Source organism: Osmia lignaria, chromosome 11, assembly GCF_051020975.1.
Source record: "Osmia lignaria lignaria isolate PbOS001 chromosome 11, iyOsmLign1, whole genome shotgun sequence".
NCBI lineage: Eukaryota > Metazoa > Arthropoda > Insecta > Hymenoptera > Megachilidae > Osmia > Osmia lignaria.
The window spans coordinates 5,434,683-5,452,692 of record NC_135042.1 but is presented as its reverse complement, the minus strand read 5'-3'; the positions used below and the strand labels follow the sequence as shown (position 1 = coordinate 5,452,692).

Here is an 18,010-nt window from a genome sequence, read left to right as displayed (position 1 = left end):
TGAGGTCATGGTTCAAGGTAGGATTGAGGAGATCAATTATAGTATTTCTTGTTTATTAATTGCTTCAATGTATTACACATTGAAGAAGAAACTGTTGCTAACATTGTACAAACTATTTTCTTAGGCTTACTTTCGCTTAAGAATTGTAAATTTAATAATATGAAAAAGTTTAATTTAATAATTTTGTAAGTTTTGTATCAATATTTGCTGAAAAATAATGATTAATATTAATTTCATTTTATAATATTTATATTAAAAAGTATTTGTTACATGGCTCGTTGGTCTAGGGGTATGATTCTCGCTTCGGGTGCGAGAGGTCCCGGGTTCAAATCCCGGACGAGCCCAAGTTTCTTATATTACTTTTGTTTGTTCCGTTTTCATTTTGCTGTTTAATCATTTTACATTCAGTTGAACTACGTTATTGTTATTGACTTCTCAAGCTTATTAAAGTATCTTTATTTTTTGAACGGTAGTATCGATAGTGATGTTATAAATGGAATTGCGATACTATCGATTACTCGAAACATGGCGCTCGCGTGGAATTTATCAAAGAAACATAGCGATCGTGAAAGGTACGTTTACTGTACTATTAATTTTTTAAACACAACATTTCAGTTATTTTCTAATAGATTATTATCCATCAATTAAACTATTTATGTAATTAGGTTTATTCATAATTTGTGATACATAACACCATCTGCTATATAACCTATCTGACGTAAAACTGATAGAAGCATGACTCTTATTTTGGTTTGTTATAGATGGATTTGTATTTATCCGGTGTACATAAACAGTAAAAGAACTTTGGCAGCAGGTCGCAAACTAGCGAAAGATAAATGTGTCGAAAATCCTACACATCAAGAAATTCGTGATGTTTTGGTGGCAGCTGGTTTCAACGTCGGAGTAGAAAATAAGCTACATCCAAGAGAACGGAGTAAAGAATTGCTATATCGTGGTCGGATTCGTGTTCAATTAAAAAATGATGATGGTACTCCAGTGAAACCTGAACTTCCTACAAGGGATGCTCTTCTGGTATACGTAGGTACCACAATTCCAAAATTAAAGACACGACAAGGAAAACAGATCACTGGTGAACAATCTGCACAGTCCTCCAGTTCATCATCTAAAAAGGGAAAAGGAAAGGGAAGGAGATGATAATATGCAATTAGCATAATAATGCTTATAAATTTTCATTTTTTATCTACATATGTATCATGTCTTGTATAAAATTTTAAACTAGTACTGAAAATTGTATATCCATACATATAAATATTTAATACAGTTCTTTAATGTTTCAGATTATGGTATGTGTTGTACATCCTTTGAAACTTCAATAGTCTTCTTGTGTCTGTTTTATCATAGTTTCATTTCCACTTTGTTTTTGTCAGTTAACCATTACTGTTCTCACTTTGTATTTGTAATCATTCATCTTTATCTGCATCTTGATTGTTGTTATCAGCCGAAATTGTTACATTTTCTTCTGAATTTGGGCTATCATCAGAAGTTTGTGGTGTACTAATAGGAGTTAGTGATTCGGATGTCTTGTTGTGGGGTACATAACGTACAATATATCCAGTAGGTTGAGGATGTGTGGGGAATGGAGAGGATCTTTCATTTGATTCTGCAGCCTGTAAATTCAAAATGTATTTGATACAATTTTTGTTAGCTTAAAAACATCTGTGGTAGAACAGTATGTACTTTATGATCAAAGTTGTTTAGGGATGCTCCTACAATAGGTGGTTGCCCCATTAAATATATGAAATTATTCATAGAATGCATTTTAGCTTTCGCACGTTTTGATGTCTAGGAACAGTAAATGTAACATTACTTTCTTGTATCTATACAGATTTAGAAGGAAATTCGAATGCTGATAGGTATTTGTTCACTCAGTGTATCATATTACTTACTTTATTGGGACTTCCAAGAAGATTAGGACTTCCAACTAGTCCATGGGGTTGTAAAATATCATGTAGATGTGATTGTGCCTGTAATAAACCATGTACTGGCATACTAGCTGCTTTCATTAAAGCACTAGGAATAGTATGTAGCGCGCTAATATGTGGGTGTAAACGAGGGTGGAGAATAGAACCTAAGAAAGTATGCTGGATAGGTGTATGTGGATTAGGAATTAATGTGTTTAAACTTGGATGTAATTTAGGAGGTTTATACAAATTTGGTGGTTGAACTATAGGTTTATGTGGTGGTAATGGAGGTAATTGAGGTAATTGAGCTCCAGTAATGGGATCAGACACATTTCCATTTGAATTTTGTTCATTTATAGACGAATCTGTATCATTTATAGACGAATCTGTATCATTTTTACTTTCTGGATTGCTCATTCCAACTACATTGCTTTCAGTATTATTTGAATCACAGTTTATTTCTCTTGTAAAGTGAGCATGACCTTTCAAGGGTCCTCCAGTGAGGAAATAATGTGCAATTTGATGGGCATCACCTAGGGATTATTAAGGAAACAAAAGATCAATTAGTATCATCTTGAATCATTAACATACATAGGGTTTACTTTAGTACCTGATCTTAGATGGTTTTTAGATCCTAATATACCACGTGTAACCCGATTTTTTTCAACCAAACCGAAGTCAAATTTTCTTATTCCTCTTTCGAAACGTACTTTGTACCCAAAATAAAAAAATTAGATTAAACAAATTATTGCAATATTTTCATAATTACACGTTGTGCGTTACCTTTATCATAATTATACGCATCAGGGTGCTTGAATTTAACGGAAGTAAATAATTGTACTTTGTTAGATTTAACACAAAAAACACCACACTTATATAGAACAAAAATTAAAAGTAATAGTCGATATTTCTTCATATTCGAAGACAATGAGAATACGTATGTTTTAACAGACGAGACGTAAACTGAACTTTTGTGTGGTCATACCTGAAATTTATTGACTTTACAGCAAAGAAATTTGCTGATGAAACTTTTTTTTTTCAAACAAAACTGATACAAATAATAATATAAAATACTTCCTTCCGTGTATTTTATTGCAACATATTTCATCGGAAGAAATGGAAATGAGATGTAAGAAATATATTAAGGTTTCAGAAAATATTGCAATATAAATAAAGTTTAATTTAATTTTGAATATTGAAAAGAAAAAAAATAAGCCTTCTTCCGTGACAATGCTCTTTCACATTGCCGTGACCAGGATTCGAACCTGGGTTACTACGGCCACAACGTAGGGTCCTAACCACTAGACGATCACGGCTATTGAAGGTCGTGTTGTTCGTTCTTATTTTTAAGTACATATATCAAATATAATTTATATTGTTAATAAACATATTTTTCATTCTTTATATATTAAATATATATGGATATAGAAGCATGTTTTGTACAGTGATCTCTGTTGTCTTTGTCATTGAACGATATATCGAATTATATCGAATTCTCAGAAATAATAATTGACATTTGCGTTCATAGGTGGCGATAGAAGTAACTTTGTCGACGAAAGAGAAACGCCTCCTTGTTCTTCCTGCTTTTCTAGTAATGTCCGGCTTTTAGCGACCGCCGTTGCTACCGCGGCGTCGTGGTTTTAGCAACAGTGTTTCAATTCGCATAAAAAGTAGCTCATGTAAAAACAGTACAGAACACGGGAGATTTTCAATGTCGTGAAACGAGGAAAAGATGCATGGATCCCGACGACCGTAAAGACGTGGACCTCGTACGTCACGACACATTTGGATGAAGATTCCCGCGCGAATCATGCGCAGGTATGTATCTATTTAATTTCAGTGCTTGAAATATCAATATCATCTCTAATAAATACGCACAATTTTACATATTTCATTGATCATAAGGTATATTCTCCAAAACACATTTCGACCGTATGGTTAATGAACAGCGTTTAAGCATATGAATCTAAATAGACGAATAATGATTTTATTATAGGGCTTTCTAACTTATAAGACGCGTCTTATATTCTAGTACGGTCCTGTGAAGAAGATATACCTCATACGCAACTCTTGTGCGAATCCTGCTTTCCTGGTTACGAGAATCTGCGAAAGAGTCTACCTCAACGGCATTGATAGCTGATTGTGAGTATTATTATCTTGTATGTATGTTGTTTCGCTATTTCTACGCTTTTTCTTCTTCTTTTTTTTTAAAGAACTCCATTCAATTACATTTCGTTCAAGCATCTATATCTGAAGGTACTTGATCAATCTGCGGTTTGTAAATGGTTGCTTTTAAATTATTCAATAGTACATTTGCAGATACATTCTGCAAGATAATGTGGAAGGAGATAGATACACGAATAGTATTTTAAACATACAGTCTTGTTCAGATACATATATTTACATATAGATACATATGTGAGTGACGTATGTAACATGTATTCCATATTCTTATCGATCGTCCTTCTTTTTTGAATCGGGGGTATACTAAATTTTTTTATTGCGTCCATTAATTACGCATAGTGTCTTCAATGTTGTTAATTATTTTGTCAACGTATTTGGAACATTCCTGCAGATTCTTAAGATCAATTTCATTCACCTAATATTATAAAAAAGGTGCTGTGAATAATTATTGTTTAAAAGAAAAAATTAAAAAATATAAATAGTAATGTAGTACTCTCTTAGCGAACTTCGTTTTCAGTCTTTTGTCTTCGAACATCATTTTTTCACCTGTCCTGAGGTTTTCAAACGTTTTTACCCGTAAAGGGCCTAATTTCTTTTGAAATCGTTTCACGTCTCCATCACAGATGGTTTCTAACTCGAGAATTTTACCATGTATCTTCCGTTGTCGTTTTCCTAATTTATCCACCTTTCTTGTGAAATTTTTAATATCCGTGTAGGCCTGTCGATAATCGTTTCTCATTCGAATTCTAAATCCTTCCCTTATCTGCGTACAGTAATAAACTGTTAATTAAAATAAACTGTGAACGTTGAAAATAATTACCTTTGCAAGTTCAATTTGTACTCTTGTTTTGTATTGTGCCGCCATATTTGGATATTTGCTGATGGTTCGATCGACCCTCGATCGATTCTTGTTCATCCACGATTCGACTTTTTCGTCGATACTTTCCTCCCCGTAATCGATAAATAACGACATTTCCTGGTTAACGTTATCGGCTACCAGTGCTAAAACCTCGCCGCTCCAGTATAATACACGATCTTTTTCCTGTAATAAACGGTCCCATGTGTTTGGTAAACGTCCGACGATTTGTCCCATTGTTGCTGCTCGAACCCGCCAAAATGTAAACACGGCCGCGATGATCTATCGAGTCGACGCCATCTGCTTAAGAATTATGTAAACAGTGTTCCCAGTGATGATCTATTATCCGTCGCGTCTACTTCGTGTTCGTATCGTTTCAATCGGAATTCCGTAGTAACAACGTTTACTTTATTCTGTTTTATAACGCAATTAATATATTTTCACTGGTATTGTATAACTGTGTCAAGTGAACACGTAATCTGTACGGTAAAAAGTGTTTTTGTTCGTGACAGCAAACATGTCGGTACGCTTTGTTATTTATCCGCGTGTACGTCGAACGTTGTAACATTTTGCTGATTCTAAAAGACCGTATATTGCTTTTCCAGGAAAGCTAACTGTTTCGAGGAAACTATTACGTCGAACGTGTCCCTGAATATCGGTGAGTAAAATTTTTGTGAATATTTGAATACACTTTGCAGTAGTTTAATACATGTGAGCTTATGCATGCAAGTAGTGGAATCAAATATTTGATACTGAAAATGATAATCCGATAAATTTTGTTCTCAACAATGTTATTTTATTTACGTTTCGTTTAAACGAAAATATTTTTCTGAATATCCACGGTTCGTTGGAAAATATTTCGTATTCAACAATGCCCTACATGAGGCTCGCGCGTTTACCGTTAAACACATAGATGGCGTTGGTAAAAAGTGACGCTACTTTTTTCGCATTTTTCCACCGTATTGTTTTACCGCGTGTAAGCATATAAACGTGGATGGATAATGGTTGCAAAGTTTGCGAGTGATTCGCCACAAAAGGTCGATTCTTCGCGAAGTGTCCGTCAGGATTACATTGAGCGTGATTTCATAGTATCAGACGTGGAAAAAGGAACTAGAGCGGATATCCGTCCGTCTCGAAAGTCCGCGAAATTCAATCGGCACAGAGCTCGTGTCGGGGTGTCAATTCAAAGCAACGTAATCTCCGTTCAGCCCGACCAATAATCGGCTTATTGATTTCGATTCGAGGCTTAAGCGTCGTTCACAACGACGCGACACGATTGTTGTCCAATACTATGTTCTGATTCTTTTTTTAATTAGGCTGAATTCACACCGTTGATTCATCCACGTTTCATTTTCTTTTTAATCAAATATTATTCTATTATTAATTCACTATATCCCCCCTGTGGGTAACTAAGAATATTTATTTTAAATAATCTATTTGAAAAATGATGAAGTTTTCTATAGTGAAACTTCGAAATATAAACAAAAGCACGAAAACTTTGTCATTTAAGGATAAAAATATTTATTTTATGTAATTTAATTTGAAGAATGATCAAATTTGCTATGGTAAAACATAGAAATATGAACAAAAGTGTGAACGTCACTTAAGGCCGTCCCTGACCGCCACCGTTATCGTATCCGATGCTTCATTGACCACATCCTAACCTACATCAGGTGTGCGTCACACCGGATTGCGTGTGCACCTGCATACGTGTAAATCTACTCTCTCGCACGTATACACATATACAGGCGGAAGTGAAGTTTGTTACACGGCACGTGTTGTCCCGTGACGACGACACGTACCCCGGACGAGATTGCTACTCTTAGTCACTCGCTTTACCCCTCTGTAAATAAGGGTGCTTCGGGTAAAAACGCTTTATCGCGAGCAAACCCTGGCTCTGGATAACGCTGATCCACAAGCTTCTATATTTTCATGGAAATTAATGGGAAAATAGAAACTGTATTTGATGCTTTTTCCAAGTTTCCTACGTGCTTATTTTTCTGGGATAGCAAGTTCATGTGACTCCTTTGATCCTTCAGAGGAATGGTCCAGGTTTTTTAATTTAAAAAAATATTTAATCTGTCATTTTTTTTTTTTATAATTAATTGGACTTGATTTTCAGTAAACTAGAATCTCGTAGATAGACCAGTTAATCCAAGAAACTTCTTCATATCTTTTTTCACCAAACTCGAATTTTCCTCCTGAAATATCACAGAAAATCCGATTGAATCTTCTCGTAAAACTTTCTAACTAAAATTTGTAATAGGAAAAAAAGAAATCTTCAAAGAACTTTCCGAACTCTTATTTAAAGAGATCCATCTTTTTGAACTTTTCAAAAGATTAATCAATATATCAGTTCAGTCTGAGGTCTTAATATATCAGTTTTCTTGTTCCCCTTTGGCGCTGTTAATCTTCCGGGTTGTAGGTGTCTAAATACTCACGGAATGCGTTATCAGGCTCGTGTGATAGCTGTTTCCGTAGACGAGGTAATTAAGCCGGTCCAATTATATCTGTTGCAAAGACACGGTTACATCTTCCCTCCGTGAAATCCTCTTACACTAGATACGTTATCAGTGCACGTTTAAGAGGCTTTAAGCTACTGATTGAATTTTTAAATCTACCGAGATTTCAATTAGGAGTAGTTCAATGATTAAATTACTGATCCTTGAACGTTTCACATTTTCCAGTACCATTAGCGAATAATATGACAAATAAAATGAATGAGGAATTTTTAGCTTCATTATAATGCAATAACAATTGAATATATATTCAAATTACGTAGAGTTAATAAAGCTGGTGATTATTAAGTTAATCCAATGAAATAATACTGGGTGTATTAAATAAAGAGAGATAATTAACAGCAAATTGAGAATGAAATTTGTTTCAAATAGCTTGCTTTATGTATTACCCATAACTTTTATCATGCTAATATTTACTTATAATTTCATTTTTAATTTGACACCATCAGTGTCCACCATGGTATTCAACGTGTCTATAAAATTTAGATACCATAAAGTAATCACTTTGTTAAAAAAATGAGTGAAACGGTTTGAAAAAAGAAGTTGAGCGAATCGCGGGTCGGAGGCAGTTTCGCGAAAGGCCAAAAGGTGGATTCTAAAGCGGACCTATTTCCTATAGATGGTTCGTCACCGGCACATTTAACGATTAACAGCGACCGACGTTTAACCGTGGGTAGAAACACGTGAAAATTTCTATAGACCGGTACACACACGGTGTCGTTCGCTTTACGGCATCGTTCGAGCGACAAATTCTACTAAAAATAACCCTTTGCGCTCTGTTACCACCTGACTATTCGTGCGTGCGAAAGGTGGCCTCGAACCGCCATGCCATGGTACAAGCTTCCTTTGATGTGTAGACGATTGGAAGTCTCGGTGCTTGCGAATTATGTTGCCTCCCATCGTGTACTAACCGTCATGTTTTTACAACATGACCTATCTCCACTTTCTCTCCTATCTACTCGGTTAACTTTATTTCGAGCTACGTTCAATAGATTCATCATTCATTGGAACATTGATTGTTCACAAAATTTATTTTGCATTGTGGGTCATTTCATGTTATTTCACCGAATTATTTAAAATTAGAACCTGGATAAAAATTCTTCCAAGATTTAGGGATGGTTTAGAATTTCATTTTTATGATTTTTTAACTTAGGGGTAGTTTGAGAAAATCTATCCGTGGTACGCGTAGCGCTATCGATTACCTGTTTAAATGTGAACAATATTCCGAATTACGCGTAACGAAGCTCCGCGAGCGTGTAATGGTTCATTACGCGCGATGACGCGATGAAATTAATTAATAAAATTCCGGCTGTCGAGTATCATCCGTGTACCTATTATCGCTTCGTACAGAAGGATTTAATCGCAATCAATCAAAATACAAGCAAACTTGGTTGTACGAGTTAAACAGACGATTGAATGAATATATAAACAGATAAAAAGTTCAGATGAGAATGAAATTTACAACGAATAATTTCAGTGAAATTACGTGACACCGTTTCGTTTGCTTTTCATTGTTCATCTGCGTTAAAATAATATTTATTTTACCATCGATCTTTTTAGGAATCTTTCATATTTCAACAAATGGCTGATACATTCGTGTATTTATAATTTCGAAAAATTCGAAGGTCTCTCGGAACCTCTAAAATTCTTCGAAATTTTTATCGCTCAACGATAATTGAATTTATTCGCCCATCGCTAAATCGTAAGGCAAGGGGTTAACAGAAGGGACGCTTCATTTGCTGGCCACTTTGTTTCCCAGCGGGAAAGGAAAAGAAGGGTAGAGGCTTTCGGGACGAAAATCTGGTTAATTATGTTTACAAGCGGATACCTTTGGTCGTTGGTGTTGTCATAGAGAGAGGGATAGAGAGGACCAATCTTCAGCCATCCGATTAGAGGCTCGGTTCGCGTAGCTAACGTTGCTCGTTTCATAGCGATCGAATCTTTCCACATGGTGGATCAAAACGACGATGCCTCGCCGAATCGAGGTACCCAACGAGCACGGGCCATCTGACACGAAAAGAGAGGCATCGCTTCCGGTTCTGTTCGCCGAGCCAGCCAGAAAGAATTAACCGGATAACGTATGTTACCAGTTCGTGCATTAAACATCCACTCGAATTCATCGGGATTTCAATCATCTTACCCATAATTGTCGAAATTTAAAGTTGTCAATTTTTCTTATCATTAAATATATTAATATATCTCGTGGAACATCGGTTACCTACATAATCTTCGGGTGAAATTTGGTATGTAAAGGTGCGGCGAATCAGTGTCCCGATTCAATTACCTTTGAAATCCCTTGTCGTTGGACATTAAAGCCGGAAGTAATCCTAGGGACACGCGGCTACAAGCGGATGCTACCGGCTCGTAGCATCCCTCTCGGTGCTAAGCTTCGCGGGATTCTCTATGGGGTAACCGATAATCGATAGAAAAAGAGAGGCTAAAACGGTAACGGTGCCTTCGCTTCAGCGGCTGGAATGCCTCCTATCCACTCTGGACAAAGCACCAAACGTGTTGGAATGTGTCCTTTATCTCTTTCGTAAATAAGATGGTTCGTTTAAACGAGTGTCGTTTAGTTAGTCGATTAATCGTTTGTTCGATAAAATTGAAATGGAAACTTGTTAATCTTCAAATATAAGTGTTGTAGAAGTAAATGGATTTTTATTATCTGTCTCTCGGTTGAAAACGATGTCAGGTCCGTTCGAAAGAGAACATAGTATCAGGCGTTAAGGGAAGGTCAATTGAGTTTTCGATGAAATTGAAGGTATTGTAACCGACGGAAGTACGTGACCTACGACAATGTTCCCGGGAGGAGCGAGAAATCCATCGAAAGAGTAGGAAATGAGGCGGAAGGTAAGTGGATGGAACCTTTGAAAATACCAGGTGACTCGGTAAATGGCCACTTTTCACGGGCCAACTGCGGAAATTACCAATTGATATGTACATAACCGAATGTACGAATAACTCGCGATCAAGGGAAAATATTCATCGAAGAAATATTTTTCAACATCTATGAAAACCACTTGGCTGTGATTGAAATTTTTGCAAAACCGACGAATAGAAAAATTTCCATCCCTCCTGAGATTCTTATGGTAAATCTTAAATCCAACACTTGATTGGCAAACGAGGTTTATTATTTGTTCTCCATCGGTTCGCTTGGTTGAAATTCTCGCAACCAACTATCTCCTTTCGACCAGTGTTTCGCGTGGAAAATCGAGGAGCGGTTTCGATGCCGAGAGCGCCGTCCACGAGATTCCAAGCGTCTCTCGGAGACTCTGACATCGATCCATCGCGTTCAGGAACCGTCTGGGAATCTCGTGGTAGTATGGGCTTTGAAGATCGTCGTGTATCCAGAGAGAGGAGATCCGGGACACTCGCTGGTTGGTTAAATATTTTTCGAAAAAACGATCAGGAATCGTTGGATCCTCTTCTCGACTCGTCTTCATTTTTTTATTTTCATTACAACAGTACATTGACTCGACGAAGACGTACATCGGTCATTCTGTTGTTCATTTTCGCGTGTCTACGCTGCGTTCATTTCCTTTTCGGTCGATCGAGTTGACTGAAAGAGTGCGACAGGAAACTAGAGGCTATTCTTGATTCGATAGAAGTCATTGTTCGCGCGGTCCTAGTTTGGCAATGATCCTCGGTGTCAGGTCAGTCTAATAAAAGCCGAGTCAGGTAATTCTGTGTTTCTTTCTATGTCGATAAAGAGATTAGTAAGAGATTACGCCTGGGAGGGTCGATTTTCTAATTGGTATAATTGGAGCAAATTCAAAACGCAGAATAAAAGAATTTCAAAAATTATATATTTTCATTTCATTATGCAGTGTCTCAGGTTAGATGGTAAAATCGAACAGGGGGTGATTTTATAAGCAAAAATAAGTCGAAAATAAAGAGTAATTTTTTTTCGTGGAACCCGAAGTGTACCTCATCTATTTTTTCCATTCTAGAGAAAGAATAGAGGAACGTAACAAACTGTAATAGAACAGGTAAATGAGCTCTGGAACTTAGTCGAGTGATGAATAGGAATAGATTGATCAAAACCGAGTCCTATCACGGTCGAGTAATTACGCTGTTATCCGAATGAATTGATTCTTCCATCTATATCGCGTTACATAACTGGTATCTCCAGTTCCAAGTAGTTCAAACAGTAAAGAAACAGCGGTAGAAGCAGTAAATCACTTCAATAATTTCTATTTTCTTCGTAGAGGAAGATCGTCAACGAATCACGCAATCTTTTAATTACTTTGCAGGAAGTTATCGGTTGGTAACTTTTAACTCTCGTTTCATTCGCTTAATGGTGGAAATAAGTAACGAATACGATCGAGATGTTTCTTATATCTGTATCGAGAAAAAATCGGCAAGATTCGTCGAAGTAATATTGTCCGTATATGTTCCGGCTGGAACTCTGGAAAGTAATATCTGGCCCATGCGTCATGTCTTAAATCCGGCTTCACCGGAAACCAGGGACAAAATTCCGGAAGATGGTATCTCCCTGGTGTGGATTTGATGGATTTTCTGTACAAAGTGTATCGGTATTAAGATAGACTTTCGATCTTTAAATTATCAATTTGGCAAATTTTTATGGACTCACTTTGCTATTTTTATAAATTAAGTAATTTGCCAAATTGATGAAACGGAGATTTGGAAATTTTTCAGTCCGGAAGGTCGGCGACGCACGGTAGTTTTGACTTCATATCTCCTAGGGCCTAGGTTATGGTGTCGGCAAATTTTTATATTCTTTCTTTTTATCTTCTTGTTAAATGACAACGAAAATCGAGAATGAGAATCGATAGTTGCTTGTAGCATTCGCTATTCGAGAAGACGTTTCCCATAAGATACTCGAGAGATGTTAGACCGTGATGGCCAGTTGCCAAGCAGACACAATCCATACTATAAATACTAGCGGACACCAATGGTGTCCCACCCTGGCCTATTCGTTCCATTCCGTTCCGAGCGACTACCCCCGTCCTCGAACTTTTTCGTCGAGGGTGCATTCCTTGGTTCGTTAACACGGCTAAAACGTACGAATCTCTTTAGCTCGACGAATTTTCCGTGCTTCTTAGCTTCAAAGATCTTAGAAGGCTGCCTCTCAGAAGAATGTGGCTGCTATTAACTCTGCATACTGCTATTAGCTTGCCAATTAAATTCTAAGCCTTGCATATTTTCCTTTCGAAATCACCGGAATTATATTTCAAAGGGAAGAAATTATTTCTTTTGTTTATCAATATTTAAATTTGTCCCAATCATTCGACTAACCGAACTCGATGCTTCGGTGTTTCAACGAAGCTCGTTGCTCGACGATATTAATTCTCGTTCCGTGACAGAGGATTTGTCGAGGTAAATGATATCGTAGCCATCCTAATCGATCGTCTTAACGTGACACGGGTAAGAACGTTTAAAGCTCGCGATTCTAGAATTGAGCAACAAGAACGGTTAACGGTGGAAAGGAGAAAAAAAGAATGGAAAAAATAGAAGACGAGGTAGGAACATTTATTGGACGTTATTAAATGTAATGCCGCGAGGCGTGTCCCCCTTTCGGGAACTTTACCGATAACTTCGTAATTCCCTAAAAGGATCTCTGCCACGGGACTTTCAAGACGTTCACCGGCTCGTCACGATGTTTCCCTTCCTTCCAACGACGCTTCCCAAAGAATGGACCATTATGTTCCTTTTCCTCGTCTCCTTGTTCCTTCGTTTTTCTTTTTTTCTTTTTTATTTATCCTCTTTAAAATCGATATCGAGCTCTTTGTTGTTTCACCGTCTGAAAAGTAGATCCCTCTCTAAACATTCGCTGTGCAAACTTCACCGCGTCCTCTTAATTTCGCATTCGGGAAGAATAAGTTGAGGAACGGAGAGAGTTTCCCTGTTGTTTTTCCCGGGATTATTTCACGTCTGGTGCCCGGACTCTGGAAACGTTTGCTTTTTATCCCCGACAAGTCTATTAGGATATTATCGGCACTCCGAGAGAATCTTAAAAGATTGCGTGAATCCCTTTCCCTTTTTCTTTTTTTTTTTTTTTCAGAGCCGTTTATCGTGGAATGATTTTCCTTAGAGGAGAAAACGGCATCCCTCGTTGTTCTCGGTTTCTCGATTCAATTATCACGAGAAGTCCAATTTATCTGACGATAGACAAACTCGTATTTAAATTCCGATTAAGTTTTAAACTAGTCCCGGGACGTTATCTGAGAGTCAATTGATTCGGTGTCCCGCGCATTCGGCTAACGAATAAATTCATTTAAACGCACCGACTGTTCTATGCATTCTCATTTGCTTGAAAATAGACCGGGCTGGCCGACAATAGGACCGGTATAATTAATGAGAGAGTCCCACTGAACGAAATAGTACCGTTGAATTGACTAATAAAGCTTAATTTTGCACGCTGTGTTGACACAGATTCTCTATACAACTCGGTGGCCGATGTTGCATTTTCTTTATTTCTTTCGGAATTCGAATTTCAATTTCATTGTTGATTGATTTTCGAATTGGAATATTTTGCATTTTCTTTATTTCTCCTGGAATTCGAATTTCAATTTCTTGTTAATTGATTTTCGAGTATTGGAATATTTTGCATTTTCTTTATTTTTTTCGGAATACGAATTTCAATTTCATTGTTGATTGATTTTCGAATTGGAATATTTTGCATTTTCTTTATTTCTCCTGGAATTCGAATTTCAATTTCTTGATAATTGATTTTCGAGTATTGGAATATTTTGCATTTTCTTTATTTCTTCTGGAATTCGAATTTCAATTTCTTGTTGATTGATTTTCAATTATCTATTAGAATATTTAAATTTTGGAGTATTAGAACATTCGTCAATTTGACGTAACAAAGATTCAAAATCTCGAGTACCAAAGCTCCAAGCCTAAGTACCAAGACGGAATGAAAAATTATCAAGTCCCCGTTTCATCGATTCGGCGCATCATAAAAATGTCTGTACTCTGCATACATATCCCTTTATTTTTCCTGACGGAAGTCATTCATATCGTAAACATCGTTCGACGATTACGAAGCGTTAATTGCAAAACTTTCCGTCAGCCGTCGTCGCATCGGGGGCGAACAAAAACTTTACTCTCGTATCTCGACGATCCAACGTCGCGTGTCTGCACAGTTTGCCTTGTTCACGGGGATGAATGCACGCGTCGAAGACGCGTCCCAGAACTCTGTACGCATCGTGAATGCTGTTGGTGCAGTTGCAACCTGTGTGCACGTCGTGTTGCAGTTGCAACCCGTGTGCCGGCTTTGGTCTCCGGTGTAATTGAATAGAGTACCAACGGTGGCGGCAGAGAGCAAGGCACACAGGATGGGGTGCAGGACGAAGGAAGGGTGGGGTGGAAAAGTGAGAGAGATAACTTCCGACAGTGCAGACCGGAACAGAGTAACGCGTAGCAACGTGTCATTGTTTACGACTAAACCGATGACAATTCGAGGGAGGAATTGGGAAATGAAAAAATTGTTTAACGTTAAATTAATCAGAGAGAAAATCATGTAACTCTTATGAATTTTTATTCAAATTCGAAATGATAATAATGTAAAATGGAATGATGGATCGAAATAGGTAATCCAATTCTTGTTGACTAAACGAAACTCGAGCATCGTTCGGTAAAACCGCGACAAATGATTCTTTCACGTTTTTCCCTGGGTGTCGTGGCACGAATTCAGCCGGGCAATGGAATCAACGATTCCGGCCAACAGCAACGTTCGAACGGCTTTTTGCGATCGCACACAGAGAACGGTTAACGGCGGAGAAGTGGCTTATAGCGTGGCCGTGTTGCAGAACCCCGATGTTTGGACTAAATCCGCAGTACTCCGGCTAAGAGCCATGGCGTGTAGCCCTAATGGCAATGTTGACGAGTGAAATTTACCTGAAAATCGCGTTACCCGACGAGTTTCGTCGTTGGACCGGTGTTTCCACGAGAGAGGTCGCGACACAGGTAACCTGGATGAAATTCAATTCGGTGAGCCGCGCGAAGAAGAGGAGCTGAGGCCCCGAAAAGCCGTTTCCTTCTTCTTTCCTTCTCGCGACGAACACATCCGGAACTAAGAGTACCCTTAACGAAGTATCGTGGCCTGACGGAAGATTGAAATTGAATATCACGGCACAATATCGTAGCGGATGGCTGCAATATTCTCCCAGCCTTTATACGTTTTTCACGGGTTCAAAGGCTCTTTTTAGGGTGATCGCGATGTTACCGTGTTTATGGGTCTCTTAAACTTTTACATACATTTTTCTTCTTTCACTGCGAACGATTTTAAGTCATCGATGAAACGAAATTATTTAGAATCAATCGGCTCTAATTTCCAATTTTAATAATTGTAGTTTGAAACGGTATTAATCTAAACGAGTAACGTTTGATCAAAGCAGAAACATCCGTTCGGTTGAAATTCATTTTCCTCAATTACGTAATGGTGTTAGGAAAGCAAGTACGTTTGATTCAATAGGATGAAAACCACAGTATAAATTGCAGCCACCGTAATATTCAGCATCGTTTCATCGATGTAGAGCACCATTGGTGTTTATTTTATTTGCAACCCACTTGTCCCAGATTCTCCTGCCATGTGAAGCTACTTTACCTCCTTTTCACTCTATTTCTGGCCTACTTTGGATGTATAATTCTTTCAAAAATATAAGAGACAGAGAATTTCGTCGGGTTGACACACATCTTATCAGCTGGATATGCTTGATTTACTCAGATAACGTTTCAACAGCTTTTCGCTTCTCTCGAAATAACATTCCTTCATTTATTCTGGAGATTCTTGATTCGTTGATAACGGATAGTTTTTACATATTCTTGTTATTAAAGATGAATATATTCAGAGTCGGATAACGAAATATTACAAAATGATCCGGTTCAAAAATGGTTCGCGCAATTTATCCCCCAATATATATTACAGTCCCTTAATGAACGTACTAATGCAGCGTGCGCGTATGAACTTAATTAAAAATGTAGCGCGAGGTACAATTAAAAATATTGAGCGGGACGCCATTATCAGAAATTCTCTTAATTAAAAGTGCCATCGACGTTGACATGGACACGCGTTGGAAATGCGAGGAAATAGATATTCCGGTGAAATGATTGCGCGAAATACACGTGTACAGAAATTATACTTTCAGCTGATACGAGACAGAGTTGAATATTAAATCTTATTCCTTCTGAATTACAGCGAATCGATTGCCAATATTTCATATTATTTCTTTATTGAAAATCACAACGAGGTGCACGAAAGAAAGTCAAATTCAGTTTGTACCTTTGAAAAGTGTATCACGTACACCATTTATTAAATACAACGTTAAGTATGACACAGGAGGAAGGAGGAAATTGCAGGACCACTTACTCTGCTAGCGAAAAACTATACACTTCTCCTCTTTATCCTTAATAATTTATTACTCTACTATATCTTCGGCTATCCTCGCGTATGCTACCATTTCAAGATCATTATTTTATTTCCAACAATTTCCCACGTCCCCATTTTTCTCCGTCACCTTGCGTCAAAGCACAGATAATTCTAAATTTTATTAATAACGCAAAGGGTGAAATTCAACCATGGAAATTGAACCCTATTATTCCCGGTACCGTAGACGGAGAACCGAGAGTCTCGTGTACAAACGGCATAATTTTCTTAATGGCTGCTATCTAAAATGCAGGCGAAAGCCTGTTGTAGTAATCGCGACAAATACGTTTGTCGTACAACAGGGCGGTTAATCGATTTAAGCCAGCAGATTCGCTTACTTGTCGGCTTTAACGCGAATTTTGGAATTTCAAAGCGGAGAAACACCCCAACTATCTGAGACAGTGGTTCTTAACCGGTGCTCCGTGAACTTAGAGAGTGTTCCGTCAAAATATACTATTAAAAATTTTTTACAAATGTGATTTTTATTTTACGACCGTGTTCGGGAAAAATTTTGTAAAATTGTAAACGTTCTGTCATTTTGAAAAAGTTACAGATTCGCTATTAAACTTTGACAATCGACAAAGAGTTGCAACAACTTAAATATCTTCTATAGAAGAGAAGTTTTTACAAGAAGGAAAATAAATCGTGATAACTCGTTGAATTCCTTTTATTACATGTTACTGTCAGAGAGAAGGATCCTCTCAGGTGTTTCTTTCCGGTTGTAGAGTAACCTGTTCGTCCATCTGCCTCTCGTCTTCTTGAAAATCGTTCGTATGCAATAAACTTCCTACGAGTTTATTTTCACGCCACTTTCCTCTGTCTCATCTGCCCAGCCCTGTTGTCATTTCCTCTCTGCCTCTTCCTCGTTTTCGGTTATTTCGCCCGACCTATCCATCGAGGGAAACAAACCTCGTAAAGCCGTCTACGCTCATTACGAGAGACCGTTCGCTGGCACGAGAATTAATTTAAGATTTCGTGAGTTATCGGGGTAACAGGCTGTTGGCAAGGCCGTTTTAGACCCCTCGAATAATTTCTATACTCGATCCTCTGCGACAGGATCGATGCTTTCTATATTTCCAAATTTCTAAATTGACGATAATTAAAATATCGTGGCGAAAATCGCGAGGCACAGTTC

General features: G+C 37.6%; 3 protein-coding genes and 2 non-coding genes across 7 annotated transcripts; 2 read left to right on the top strand and 3 right to left on the bottom strand.

Annotated features, from left to right (window-relative positions):
* The first annotated feature begins 144 nt into the window (after nt 1-144).
* Nucleotides 145-5,620, top strand: Srp19 (signal recognition particle 19). The gene is made up of 5 exons (XM_034323191.2): nt 145-185; nt 474-572; nt 762-3,740; nt 3,955-4,064; nt 5,568-5,620. The coding sequence occupies exons 1-3, from the start codon at nt 160-162 to the stop codon at nt 1,153-1,155; spliced, it is 519 nt and encodes a 172-aa protein (XP_034179082.1). The 5' UTR covers nt 145-159; the 3' UTR covers nt 1,156-3,740; nt 3,955-4,064; nt 5,568-5,620.
* On the top strand, nt 273-344 carry TRNAP-CGG (transfer RNA proline (anticodon CGG)). Its single transcript has one exon. It is a non-coding gene; the product is annotated as a tRNA-Pro (tRNA).
* On the bottom strand, nt 1,422-2,838 carry LOC117603740 (uncharacterized). 2 transcript variants are annotated; one of them, XM_034323188.2, is made up of 5 exons: nt 2,706-2,838; nt 2,533-2,631; nt 1,908-2,455; nt 1,699-1,803; nt 1,422-1,628 (listed from the first exon to the last, which is right to left on the bottom strand). In XM_034323188.2, the coding sequence occupies exons 1-5, from the start codon at nt 2,836-2,838 to the stop codon at nt 1,422-1,424; spliced, it is 1,092 nt and encodes a 363-aa protein (XP_034179079.2). The 2 variants fall into 2 exon arrangements, with proteins under 2 accessions (XP_034179079.2, XP_034179078.2); XM_034323187.2 differs by lacking the exon at nt 1,699-1,803.
* Nucleotides 3,167-3,238, bottom strand: TRNAH-GUG (transfer RNA histidin (anticodon GUG)). The gene has a single exon. It is a non-coding gene; the product is annotated as a tRNA-His (tRNA).
* Nucleotides 4,319-5,199, bottom strand: LOC117603742 (uncharacterized). Of its 2 annotated transcripts, none has more exons than XM_034323190.2 (3): nt 4,927-5,199; nt 4,600-4,869; nt 4,319-4,521 (listed from the first exon to the last, which is right to left on the bottom strand). In XM_034323190.2, exons 1-3 carry the CDS (start codon nt 5,197-5,199, stop codon nt 4,432-4,434), a joined length of 633 nt encoding a protein of 210 aa, XP_034179081.1. In that variant the 3' UTR covers nt 4,319-4,431. The 2 variants fall into 2 exon arrangements, with proteins under 2 accessions (XP_034179081.1, XP_076546947.1); XM_076690832.1 differs by having other exon boundaries at nt 4,348-4,521; nt 4,613-4,869.
* Nucleotides 5,621-18,010: the final 12,390 nt, after the last annotated feature.